The sequence below is a fragment of the Adiantum capillus-veneris genome, chromosome 17 (genome assembly GCF_014529385.1).
Source record: "Adiantum capillus-veneris isolate H3 chromosome 17, ASM1452938v2, whole genome shotgun sequence".
In the NCBI taxonomy this organism is placed as follows: Eukaryota; Viridiplantae; Streptophyta; class Polypodiopsida; order Polypodiales; family Pteridaceae; genus Adiantum; species Adiantum capillus-veneris.
In genome coordinates this window covers 59,403,645-59,417,687 of record NC_140947.1, presented here as the reverse complement: position 1 = coordinate 59,417,687, position 14,043 = coordinate 59,403,645, and the positions used below count along the sequence as shown (strand labels likewise).

Sequence of the window (14,043 nt, the reverse complement as noted above, 5' to 3'; positions counted from 1 at the left end):
AGTAGGCGAAAGGCTTCTCTCGCGTCAAATTTCCGCTCTCATCGCGAAGCCCCTTGCTTCCGGTGTCACCTAGGGTGGTTAGGGTTTCCAAAACAGCCTAAAACAGGCTGAAATTAGGTCAAAACAAGTAAAAACCAAAAAATTACAGGTCAAAACAGCAAAACCCAGGTGTTCTAAATCGATTCCCGTGAATGCCCCTTGCTTTTCCCACTCAAAACAGTTCCATTTGATGCAAATTGATGCGCCAAAACAGTAAATTTGCAGAAAATTCAGTATTGGACTGTTTTTATGTACACAAATTGAGGTTTATGTACGCCTTTTGTGGGTTTATGCAAGTACGCATTGGGGATACTTGTTAATTGCTGAAATTTTCAGTACATTGTATGCAACGTGCGGTACATTGTGATCACTGAAAATTTTCAGATTTTGTGTAGACACTTTCTGCTGCATTTTTATCCGTACAAATGACCTCTACTTTCTCGTCGTCTGATGCCAAGAGCTTGATGAAAATCAAGCGATTTGACGGTACAGGTTTCTACCTATGGCAAGACAGGATGCAGGGGATTTTGTTCCTCAAGGATTGTGAGGACGCCCTTTTGGCTGTAAAGCCTGAGGATATGCCGGATGAGGATTGGCCAAGCTCAACAAGAGGGCAAAGGCCTATATCAACATGGCTGTGACCGATGACATTCTGGTGGACATAAAGGGCTTGGACAGTGCACATGCAATTTGGTATAAGTTGAAGGCCACTTATGAGAATGCCACCCCTGTGAATCAGGTGCATTTGATGCGCAAACTGGTGAACATGATGCTTGATGAAGCCAAGTCGGCTTCTGAGCACTTAAGTGCTTTCACCAGTGTTATGAGTCAACTACAGGATACTGGGCTTCAACCTTTTGATGACAAGTTGAAAGCCATATTTTTGTTGATGACTTTGCCAGACTCTTGGGAAACGCTTGTGGTTTCTTTGAGTAATAGCCCCAACCTCACATATGATGGAGTGCGAGGCTCCATCTTAAATGAGGAAATTAGACGCAAGTCTAGTGGTGGGGAAGGTGGCAGTTCTGCTTACAATGCGAGAGGCAGAAGTCAGAAGCAAAATACAAGTACCAAGACTTGTGCTTCGGTTTGAGCTTCCTCCCGTACTCTCTCTTTTTCTTTCATTCTTTGCTTTCCTTGATGAATTTGTTGGAGCATCTCCTGTGTGAGCAACTCTAGGGATAAGGATGTGACTTGTTATCAGTGTGGCAGAAAAGGCCATAAGAAGCCAGATTGCAGGTATTTCAAGAAAGAGAAGGAAAGAAAGAAGGAATCACAAGAGAAGAAGAAGACAGAGGATAAGAAAGGGGAAAAATCAGCAGGTACCTCCTCCAAGGATTCGGAGACTGTCAATGTATCCTCTAGTGTGGTTATCACAGAGTTATCCGACAGTGAGGAGATCTTGGTTGCAGCTTCATGCCCCTCAAATTTTGTTGTAGCAAATGCAGAAGACATGCTTATCTCACGTAGAGATGTCATTGATGCATTGCTTATTGCAAATGATGGCCTTACAACGTCTTGGATAGTAGACTCGGGTGCCTCATTTCATGTGACTCCATCTGTGGAGTGTTTTTCTTCTTATCATGCAAGCAAGTATGGCAAACAAAAGAAGTCTTCTTATTATTCTGGTGTCTCGCGCAAAGCTAATGCTCTTGATTTAATTCACTCCAATGTATGTTCAATGCCTGTTAAGTCTTTTGGTGGTGCATCATACTTTGTTACATTCATTGATGATTGCACTAGGAAAGGCTGGGCATATTTGTTGAACAATAAGAGTGAGACATTTAATGCATTTAAGAGGTTTCATGCTTTTGTGACCACGCAAAAGGGTAGTAAGCTTAAATGTCTGAGATCTGACAATGGGGGGGAGTACACATCTACTGAATTTCAGCGTTATTGCGAAGAATATGGGATTAAAAGGGAGTTGACAACCCCTTATAATCCATGTTCTAATGGTGTGGCTGAGAGGTATAACCGTACTTTATGTGAGAGAGTGCGTTGCATGTTGTCCACGGCTAATCTCCCTCATGGGTTTTGGGGAGAGGCTTTGAAAACTGTAGTTCATGTATGCAATCGCTCTCCTAAGAGTACTCTAAAAAATGACATTCTAGAGGAGGTTTGGTCTGGCAAACCTGCCTCTTATGATCATTTGAGAGTGTTTGGCTGCGAGGCTTTTGTCCATGTTCGTAATGACTTGAGGACAAAGCTATAGATGCCAAGTCCATCCAAGGACTCTTTCTAGGTTATGGGGAAGAGGGTGAAATGGGCTACAGGATATGGTTTCCTCAGTTTAAGAGGGTAGTACGCAGCCGAGATGTAGTGTTCAATGAGGCTAAATTACTGAAAAATGCTACATCTTTTGAAATTGACAAGAAATCGGTCAAATTTCAGCCTCTCTTGCCACCTATTGATGTTGAAAAAGAGCCTCAGGATGCATTACCGCAAGCTGAAATTGATAATCAGCCGGTTAACCTTCAGCCAAAAGAGGTAGGACATGATTTAGATGCTCCAAATGAGGATGGACAGCCACCTGTCATGGCTGAAAATGATTTTCAGCAGCATGAGCATGCTCAAAATGAGTTGCCTCCTCATGTAGAACCTGTGCCTGAGAATGTAGATCATTGGGTACGCACGTCTACTCGTGTCAGAAGGTTGATACAGCGCTTTGACCCCTCTTTGCATCATGTTATGTTGACAAATGAGGGTGAGCCTCTTACATATAAAGAGGCAAAATCATGTGAGTTAAGCAGTAAGTGGGAGCTTGCGATGCATGAGGAAATCAAATCTTTGCATGCAAACAATACTTGGAATCTTGTGACATTGCCTAAAGGAAGAGAGGCTCTTCCTAACAAATGGGTTTACAAGGTCAAATGTGTTGATGCAAAGCCCAAGTATAAAGCAAGGTTAGTTGCCAAAGGGTATGCAGAGAAAGAGGGGATTGACTTTCAAGAGATCTTTTCTCCTCTTGTAAAGCTTACGACATTGCGTATCCTTTTTGCTCTCCCTGTAGTGCTTGACTTAGAATTGAATCAAATGGATGTAAAAACAGCTTTTCTTCATGGTGACATTGATGAAGATATCTACATGAAGCAACCTGAGGGTTTTGTAGTTCCTGATAGAAAGGACTTGTATGCAAACTAAGAAGGGCACTGTATGGTTTGAGACAGTCATCACGTCAGTGGTACAAAAAGTTTGATACTTTTATGCTGTCTCAAGGCTTTAAACGCAGCCATTCAGACCATTGTTTGTATACAAAGAAGAATAATGATGGAAGTCCTATAATCCTTGTGCTATATGTAGATGATATGTTGATTGCTGGGAAGCATGAGTCTACCATTGATTCTCTTAAACGTCAGCTGAATTCAGCTTTTGCAATGAAGGATTTAGGTGATGCTGAGCACATCTTGGGCATGAGAATCAAGAGAGATAGAAAGCTGAAATTGCTCTTCTTATCTCAAGAAAAGTACATTGCTAAAGTACTTGACAGGTTTAACATGGCTGAAGCTAAGTTACTTGGAGTACCTTTACCTCCACACACAAAACTTAGCAAATCCAATTGCCCAAAGGATGACGTGGCAGTGAATGCTATGAAGGGAATCTTTTATGCATCAGCTTGTGGTTCTCTTATGTATGCTATGGTTGCCACTCGTCCTGACATTGCCCATGCGGTGGGAGTTGTTAGTAGATACATGTCCAATCCCGGCAAAGCACATTGGGAAGCTGTGAAATGCATTCTGAGATACTTGTCAGGTACACAATCTAGGTGTATATGCTATGGCAAAAGTGACCTGAAGTTGCAGGGCTATTGTGATGCAGATATGGCAGGTGACTTGGATACCAGGAAGTCCACTAGTGGCTATGTGTTTGCTATTGCTGGTGGTGCTGTCTCTTGGTGTTCACGACTGCAGAAAATTGTGGCATTCAGTACTATTGAGGCTGAATATATTTCAGCCACTGAGGCTTCTAAAGAGGCCATATGGTTGGGGAGACTTGTCAAAGAGCTTGGTATGCCTGCTAGTACTCCTGTCTTGGGATGAGATAGCCAAAGTGCTGTCTATTTGGCCAAGAATGCCATGTTTCATGCACGGACAAAGCACATTGATGTCTGATACCACTTCATACGACAGGTATTGGAGGATGGTCTAGTCACCTTGACTAAGATTCACACACAGGAGAACCCTGCAGATGTTCTCACCATGAGCATTGCATACATGAGCATTGCTAAGGCTCAACATGAGCATTGCATACAGCTGGTCGGAGTTGGTTAACTTAAAGGCGTTATTTATGCCTTTAAGTGGGAAGTTGTTGGGTTAAAGGCCTAAATAACCCCTTTTTGTACATTTTTATACTTTGTCCAGGTTCATATTGAACCTGGACACATTTTTTAAAGGTCACTTATAATAAAAATGGGAAAACCCAAAACTCACTTATTGAGTTTTCCCCAAAAACGTGAGCCCTCTCTCTCTCCCTCCTCGTTCTGCTAGCGCTTCCTCTCCTGCTGGCTTTTGCCACCCCTCTCTGCACACACACTGCACTTCCTCGCGTGCTCTTTCACTTGCACACACCGCTGCGCGCTCAACAGGCATCACTCCTGTGTGCAAAATGTACTGAAAAGCACTACAAAGATCTGGGCCAAGCAAGTCCCACTACTCCAAGAACAAGCTGGGAGTCAACCCATCCTCACCTGGACAGCTACCACGAGGGAGGGCCCTAAGAGCCGTTTGCAGCTCCTCAAGCTGAAGTGGCATCTCAAGCCTCTGGCGCATATCTTCTGTCACAAGACATGGCATCTGTGCCCAAACCTGCTCCCTGCATGCATCCTGCCGCTTTGACTGAGGCTCAGCCGACAATAACTCACGGTAAAAGTCAGTAGCAACTGCACGCATATTCTCGGGCTCACAAGTAACTGACTCATCGGGCCTCCTCAACTGAATGACCTTGGTATGCGAGTGCCGAGGTCCCACTGTCTCAAAAAAAGCACCAGTCACTTTGTCACCCACCTGAGTCCACTGAGATGCCTGTCCGTGAAAGGAAAACTCATGACGCCTCTCCTCTATGCTAGCAAGCTCCTGTCGAGCCTGCTGTAACTGCTCCTCCAACCAAGGACTGTCTGGATGCTGCTCCTGCATTCTCTGTAGTGAAGCAATGCCTCGTCTGAGACGTTGCTCCGCCTCTCTCGCTACAGCCCGACGAGCCAGAGACTCCTGAAGAAAAAAGTGGCTAAGCTGAGCTAGGCCTGAGGCCACTCTGTGTGCAAGTGAAACCTGGCTGTCCATGCCCTCTGTCGAGAGAGCCTCTACCCTCTCTTTGAGTGCTGAGTCCAACAAGACCCTCTCTGGGATGCGAAGCATCGTGCTCCCAGTCCTCTGCCTGTCTCCCACTGTGAGAATCACTGGTGCATGGTCCGAGAAGGATGTCCCTGCCAGGATGCCCACTGATCCCCCCAAGTCACTGAAGTGGTCGCTAGTGTAGAAGCGATCTATCCGCGATAGATTCACTCCTCCCACTTTGCAGTCTAATCTAGAGAAGGCAAGACTGTCTGGGGACCTCACAAAACCACAGTGTTGCTATGTATCCGAGACCCTCAAAGTCATACACAACCTCTCCCAAGCTGTCAACTCGACTCCATGCACAGTAGCATGGCTGCCACCAATCCTGTCAGAAGGGTCCTCCAACATGTTGAAGTCCCCTCCTATACACCAATGATCGGCCTGCAGCAAAGACTCAACAATCTGTGACCAAAACTCTGCACAAGCACTCGCCACATTGGGTGCATAGATGTTCAGGAAGCCCACAAGGCCACCCTGAACCTGCATAGTAATCCACTGAGCCCTGCCTGGCACAATAATCCCTCTGCCCACAATGGCCTGCTGCAATGAGTCCGCAATAGTCATACATACCCCACGCTGGATGCCTCCAGGTCCAAAAGCTACTGACCAAAAGGTATCATATCGTCCACGCAAAATCTGACCACATCGTCGAATGCGGCTCTCACACAGATGGTGCTCCTGAAGCATAAGGAGATCAATCTCTCCTCCCACAAGGCAACGCTGAAGCTCCTGACGCAATCGGGCCCGTTGTCGCTGAAACTAGGGCCCACCTAGTCCCTGCACGTTCCATGAGACGATCCTCATGGGGAGCGAGAGAGAACAGATTCCGCCGCAGCAACAAGACGGGCTATCTTCGAGGCTGGCTTGGATGGGGAGTAATCCGCATCCGAGCGTCCTCTAGATAGGCATGACTGCAGTGAGTGCCTAGCCCAAGCCCAAGCAGAGCGAGCCGTGCGTAAAGCAACCTCCTTTGTCCAAGAGTCCTCATGAATGTATACATAGCAAGGAAAACACTGCGTATCAGCAAAGAAGTACACCACAATGTGCCTACATCCTGCTGAGTCTGGGGGTGTCACCGCAAACTTGGCCAATGGCCACAAAGTCTGCAGCATATCTGTAACTCCAAGTTCTCCCATGTGGTGAGAGAACTCTAGGACCTATGTATGCATCCATCCCACCACTGAGTCGAGGGACAACTCTTTCTCGGCCCTACCACAGGGGGGGAAGGAGAAGCCAACTGTCGAGTCCAAGGCCTCTGTCCCCCTAGCGGCGAGGAACAAAACATGGACCCTGAAGCAGGCTGCCTCATGGTCTGCTGCGGAATCACCGAGAAAACGAGTAAACCCGTAGTCGAAGAAGTCCCAGCGACGTCGGATGTCAATGCTACTCAGACCACGAGGGATAGCTGCAAGGGAAGACGTCTGAATCTGCAAAGGGGGCCGCAACAAGGGCTGACCCTCTCTTGCTAGGCGACTCGTGGCAAAGGCGCTACCAACAGATCTCCTAGCCGCCGGAGAGAGACCTGTCCCCTAAGTCAACTGTGAAACTGGAGCAGGAGGGGGGGGAGAAGGAGCTAGGGGAAGCGGAGGAGAAGAGGGGCGGGATGGGGCGACAGAGGTAGAGAAGCGAGGTGGAGAGGCGACAGGAGAAGAAGGCGGGGGGGAGGATGAGGAAGAGGGGGGGAACTCTGGGGGGGGGGGGGGGGGGGGGGGGGGGCTCGGCTGTCGATGGTGAAGAGGAGGTGGAGGCTAGCGAAGGGATCTCCTCCTGCTCAAGAGGACCAAAGCGGTTCCCCGTGGAAACCCACTAGTAGGCACCTGAGGGCCACTCTGAGTACGAGGCTGACGTTGTGGCCCCTGGCGTCGTCGGCCACGGGCCTGTTGCCATCCCTCCTCCGCTGGAGCCCCACACTCAGAGGGTGGCTCTGTATGTGTGCGCTGTGCCGCTGACTGTGGCTGCGGGCCAGCCCTGTCAGGCTGGGGTTGAGGCTGTGGTGCAGGTCGCGGCCTCCTCCGTGGACACGCCTTCGCTAGATGGCCCATCTGTCGGCAAATGAACCACTGGTTCGGGAGGCCCGAGTAATCCACACTCTGTCTAAACCAACCCCCACTCACCCGAGGTAGAAGGATAACCTTCGGAAGCGTGTGGGTATCTCTAACCAAAACTCGAACTGAGGGGATGCCTACCGCCTTGGCAGCTACTGATGCTGCACTTTTCTTAGTGCGCGTCATATCCGCCCTTCTTCTTGTGTTTGGGCTTACTCGACCCTATGACACGAGCGTAATGTCTATATGTTCCACCGCATTGATGCAGATCCCTTTCCGTTCTTCAAAGCTTTCTCTTAGGCAATCTTTACGGTTCGTCTGGGAAGTTGGTGATATCACTGTAGAGATACATCAGCTTTCCTACGAATGTTTTTAGCCATCTTGTACAGCCAAACAATGTTGTGTTCTTTCCCTTTCATATGATTTTTCGGTGGGTTTTCCTCGCTTTGAGGTTTCCACTAGTAAATTAATCAAAATGATTTACACAAAAAAAAAAGTGTGTATGTGGAGAGGATGTGTTTGCAAGTGTAATTCCAGGAGCCCCGCACAAAGTTGTGGTTATTTGATACTCTACTTAGATTTACTATGCTCTATGTTGTCCATGTGTGGGGCCCTAGCAAGGATCATGGCAAGAGACATGATCAGACTTTAGGATGGATGGAGGTCAATCGAGAAACCCTTGGTTACCACGATATCGAAGATGATCCGGAGTAAAGGCTCCGCCCACATGAGATTGTTAGAGCAAAGATTGGTGGTACACCTATCATAGTGGAGGCACTCGCTAGATCAGTATCATTTATGCATAGCTTATGGGAGCTTCTGTGACACAAATATGCTTGGATAGCCTTAAGAGTCATCTAGGAAACTTGCAGAGAGAGGAGACCCAAATGTTGGTATGTACAGATGTCAACATGGTTGAATCTACATGGATTTAGTAACGTACAGACTACCACCACTTCAGTATTCTCTTGATGCTCCTACTCTAACCTTGAACTGATCTGAGATCAATCATCTCATCAGGTAAGACATTACACAGCTTTTGACATTTTTAGGAGGACATGGCTTACACCTACACAGGAGCTAGGTACAAAACTGCCATTCTACAGCATCTTCATATTACTGAGGATGGCTTTATCATTTTCTGTAGATATATGGACATTCACATGGGTTGAGATCTGTCATTGGTCAGATACGCACCTCCTTGCACCTGTTGGAGATAGAGGTTGGGATCTACACTGGAGTGCCTTCAGAGGAGCGCATGTGCCTCGTTTGTAGGCTGACACTGGAGGACAAGGAGCATTTCATCTTCCATTGCCCTGCTTATTATGAGGTAAGAGGACTTTTCCATTTCTTATTCAGGGAGGGATTTAGACCACTTTCTGGACTACCCAGATCAGAGGTGTCTTGGTTTATACTTGCTAGCGCTTCGCAAACTCACCGATACACTTCTGACAGATAGCACACCTGTGCAACAAGAGCCTATTAAGAGAGGCATGACAGATTCTTTCACCTCCCAAGCTGACACACAGGATACAGTAGAGCTCCCAGCATTTAGAGATAGCGCCTCGAGACGTCCTAGACTTCGGGGCAAATCATTGTAACGATGTCCCTTACAAAAAAAGAGGATCCAGGCTATCATGATGAGATACCGGTAAAGAAGTCAATTCTTTACCAGGGGACTATCATGCCTTCAATTTAATCCATCCTTGCGGCGATTTTAATGTCTTTGCTTCTAATTGGTGAAGACAGCCTGCACATGTGAAACTGCCAACATTTGAATTTCAACAAGACCAGGGTAAACCACAAACTATGGTAATGCACACACAAAAAAATCCACTGTCTGCCTTTAGATTGTTTTATTTTTATTAATTGCAAAAAATTGTAAAGAAGAGTAAATGCAAGGTAAGGTAAAGCTATACTTATGAGATTCCTCATGGTAGACAAGATTAAGCTAGCTTAAGGAAGTCATACCAGTTTGTAGTGATCTATGGCATTGTGAAGCATGCCCTTTGCTTCACAATAATTTGCCCACCATCGATGTAGGCTGGGGTCCTTTTTGTCAACCACATATTTTTTCAAATCATCCACTTTGCCAAGAGAATAAAGCATGCGAGGGACTTCATATCTGTCAATAATGAGGAACAAACGTTTTCTTTACATAAAAGAAATGAAACATCGTATCTGATAAGGTATTCCATTAATCTCTTAAGTGAATTATTTCACAACACACTAAAGGGAACGGTAGATGGTTTATCCCAGGATAACTAACATTATCAAAGACACACTTAATATTCTAGATGGTTTACCTAGACCTAACACTAGTATATCCTGAATTTATCAAAACGTCCACACTTAGGTTGACAGATTACACAAAAGATACTTGCATAAATATTGAAGATTCTTGCTTTAGTAGAAACATTTCAACTAAAACTTGAAATTATATAAAATTTTTGCAAGGATATTAAATTTAAGAACATATCCTCAACTCTTTCAACAAGCATCTTTGCTAGATCTCTAGCATCTCACATTAATGTACCTGTGAGTATTCGACAATTCATACTGATGTATTGCCATTTGCATATCGCCAACAGCCTCTAAATGTTTTGCATAAGCATGATGAACATTTTTAAGGTTTACATGATCATATTTTAAGGCTATTTCAATGGACTTTTCCCAGAATCCACAGGTCTACAAGCAAAATGTATAGAATTAGTATGCTCAATATGATTCCAAGAATCAAGTCTGCATTTAGAAACTTCATAGTGTAAGAATATGTTGCATTCAGCAGGCTAGCACTTAATCAAAAATAACATCATGTCTAATATGCTTAATATATTATGCACGACCACTTAGGTTGTTAATTACTAATCATATTCAACAATTATTTCTTGGTCAACATAAAAGAGCATCAAACATCTAAAATCCGAATGGCATTGAATTTGCGATAAAAACGTAAAAGCACTCCAGCTATCTCTCGGGTACCATTGCCTCCAAAATTTGTTAAAATGCCAAAAAATTTACAGTTACATAGAGGGAGCACATTTTCTCAATAAAATATTGAGCTAGATGCCATGTAATCATCAATATGACATAGAGGAGGCTATATAAGTGAAGACATGGCTATACAAAGGATATCACAGGACATAGTTATAGGAAAGTATATAAGAGACATTTCTTTGCTCTGTGAAGTGCACACGGTTTGCTTATTTTCAATGGCTTTTCATAATGGCCAGCATTTGGTGCATTACATACTACAGACAAAAAGGGGTCCAGGTACCATGGACTATCTGATAAGATCCCTCACTGATACCTGATGTGCATAATGTCACTTTTCTAGAAGGCCGCATCTGGTGCATTACATACTACACAAAAAGGGGTCCAGGTACCGTGGACTATCTGATGAAATCCCTCACTGATACCTTTTTTTTTCCGAGAAAAAGATTCTTCTATTAGTTACTGAAACTGCCCATAGGGCTACAACCACCTCTTCAAGAGAGGGCTACAACAACCACGGTGGGAGACTCTCCCAATGAAAACACCAGCATATATACAATGGGGCCAAATCAAGAAATGGGGGGAGGGAAAAGCCACACAGGTGGTTGGTAGTGCCATCCGAGTACACCCTGGACCATGGTGTAGCAAGGCCCGGGACGCAAGAGTCAAAGGAAAGTCTCTCTGCGCTCCCGCATGCGGTCGGAGCTGCCCTGTAGTCCTTCAAGCTGTCCTCTGAGAGTGTGGATCAGCTCTAGCCAAAAATCGCAAACAGTCTCTGCTGGTGGCACAGGGCGAGCCTCAAAGATGCGGAAGCAACGGGCCCGCCAGATGAACCAGAGGGTCACGCCACTGATGAGCTCCCAACACTCCTCTCTCACTACACCACTCCTGTGGAGTAAGCTCCGTGGCAGCCTGGAGTGTAGGTCGCCCCTCCTGCATCACTATCATCCTGTTGGTGGAAGATAGCTCAAACTGAAGTGCCGGGCCCGTGAGGGTGGACCAAGCAGCTGCTCCTCAAGTGTACTGTCGAGCCGTGGAAAGAGCAGGCATCAGCCGAAGACCTCGAAGCCACACCTGCTGTGCCGTGGGACAGTCCCAAAGACAGTGACAGTGACTCTCCACAAGATGGTCACAAGCTGCACATGCGGCCGAGAGACCACTATGCACTAGCTCCCAACTACTGTAGCTCTGTGTGCGACCAGCCACTGAAACGAGGTGACTCGCCTCGGCTGCCTGGAGTCCCACAACCTCTCCCAGAAGGCTGCCAAGAACTCAACAGTGAGACCCTCCTACTGCCAATAAGGTGCTGCAGCGGGGCGGGTCTCTCTCTGTGCTGCTAGTATATGACATCCCAGTCAAACAGTGTACTAAAAGAACGGGACACCTAGGTGGTCTGCAGAAGAGAAGGGGTCCCTCCAGAGCCACTCACCAAGACCCCACTGTACTCGTGCCAGTGGACAGCACTCCCAAGCCCACAGCCTCCAGTGTCCAGTCTCAAGAGCTGCTGGCTCGGGATCGATGACACAAGTCCTCCCACAGATGCCCACTACTCGGATCCTCTGAAAACAGCACTCTGCCACTTGTGGGGTCTCTAATGCAACTCGCTGTAAGCGTCCCCCACCCTAAAGCTCGAAGAAAAGGGATGGAATAGTCTCTGAGCAAGCTCTGACTGAGATGAGAACCTCCAGTCCTGTCAAGGCTCCCATCCACCTGGGTGCTCCTGGCTCGAGAGGCGTTAGCCACTCAGCTAGAACTTCCTCTGAGATGTCCTTGAACATGCTCTGCACCCCTCGCATGCCCTGTAGTTGGAGACCATGCACCTCCTCTAACAAGCCTGTGAACTCTAACGAGTCACCTAAAGAGCGCACTAGACCCGCTGCCATGGGACCCCAGGAAACATGAGGCCGACTACCAACCAAGTGGCCTCTTTGAGTGCTAACCGTGGGGTTCCAGACAAGGGGCTGCCGTAGGCGCTCCTCCGTGCAAGTAGGCTGTCTCTGGTCCAAGCCTCGCCGCAAGAGCTCCCAAGATCGAAGCAAACTCACAGCGAAGCAGTCCTCCAGTCTCCTGCTCAAACCAACTCTGCGCATCTCTGTGAAGCTCCATCTGGTCGAAGGTCGCCAGGGGCCTCCAACCTGAGGCACCCTAGCACGAAGCCGCTGTAGCAAGAACTCCTTCCAGGGCTCCTCACCTGGAAGAAGTCCTCTGATTATGAACTTCCCAAGAAGGGCTCTGCTCTGCTGTGCTGGGTCGATGATCCCAAGCCCTCCCTGTGAACAAGGAAGAGTGATGACCTGCCAAGCCACTCGGGCTCGGGCTATCTGAGTGTCACGTCCTGACCAAAGGAAGTTCTTGATCAGCCTCTCTACCTGGCTGATACAAGAACTCGAGAAGATCCAGCAAGAAGTGATGTACCACATAGTCGCCAACAACACCTGGTTGGCCACTATTACTGAGAGTCGTGTTGAGCTCCAGTGTAACAACCTCCTCCTGATAGACAGGAGGAGAGGAGCAATCTGCTGCTCGGGAGACAAGTCCAAACCAACCTGACAGCCCAAGTACTGCAGTCCCTAGGGGAATCCACCTAAAACCCTCTCCTGGCATCCAATCAGGCACAGGAGCATTACCAACCGAGAAAGCCATTGTCTTTCTCCAGTTGATCATTGCGCTGCGCCGGATGCACAACATAAGGTCTCCAGAGCCTGCTCATACCTGGGAAGGTTGGCCTCCTAGTCATCTAAGTACAAGGCTGAGTCGTCGGCAAACTCACCGTGCAGTAGCTCATTTCCCCGAATAGGGATTGCTAAGCCACGTAGACCAACCTGCTGCGACACCAAAAACCTGCTCATTGCCTCCGCATAGAACAGAAAGAGGAAGGGGGCAAGAGGACAGGCCTCTCTAACCAAATGTGTGAGCATGAAGCGATCACCTCTACCTCCTGCCAAAAGTACGTGACTGTGTGCTCGTCTGTTAAAGCTGACACCCCTCTGATCGAAGCATCTAAGAAGCCCATCCTGCGTAGAGTGCCCTCTAGAAAGTCCCAATCAACTCTGTCGTATGCCTTCTCAAAATCGAGAAGAAGAATCAATAGGTCCTCACCACGGAGCCGTGCTAGAGCAGAAGCCTCCCAAAAAGTAAAGATGTTGTCAAGGATACTGCGTTCCTTGACAAAACCTGTCTGAGTCCCATGTATAAGGCTCTCTAGAGGTGGCTGAATCCTCAAACTCAGAGCCTTGCAAGAATTTTGTAGGTTGAGTTAAGGATGGTGATGGGGCGCCACTGTCGAATCTCATCCAAGGAGCCACCCTCCTTGGGAATGAGGTATATCAATCCCTCACTCATGCTGTCAGGCATCACTCCTGTGTGCAAAATGTACTGAAAAGCACTACAGAGATCTGGGCCAAGCAGGCCCAGTACTCCAAGAAAAAACTGGGAGTCAGCCCATCCTCACCTGGACAACTACCATAGGGGAGGATACTAAGAGCCACGTGCAGCTCGTCAAGCTGAAGTGGCAGCTCAAGCCTCTGACGCATCTCCTCAGTCACAAGACAAGGCATCTGTGCCCAAACCTGCTCCCTGCATGCATCCTGACGCTCTGACTGAGGCTCTGCAGACAGTAACTCACGGTAAAAGTC

At 47.3% G+C, this 14,043-nt stretch overlaps 1 protein-coding gene across 6 annotated transcripts in view; it reads right to left on the bottom strand.

Moving 5' to 3' along the window:
• Positions 1 to 14,043, bottom strand: part of LOC147437327 (uncharacterized) — a 209,745-nt gene that overhangs the window by 123,599 nt on the left and 72,103 nt on the right. For all 6 annotated transcript variants that reach the window (XM_086486880.1, XM_086486881.1, XM_086486883.1 and 3 more), the window contains 2 exons: positions 9,951 to 10,102; positions 9,386 to 9,539 (listed from right to left, as the gene is read on the bottom strand). In XM_086486880.1, coding sequence (XP_086343006.1) covers positions 9,386 to 9,539; positions 9,951 to 10,102 — 306 coding nt within the window. The remainder of the gene's footprint in view (positions 1 to 9,385; positions 9,540 to 9,950; positions 10,103 to 14,043) is intronic.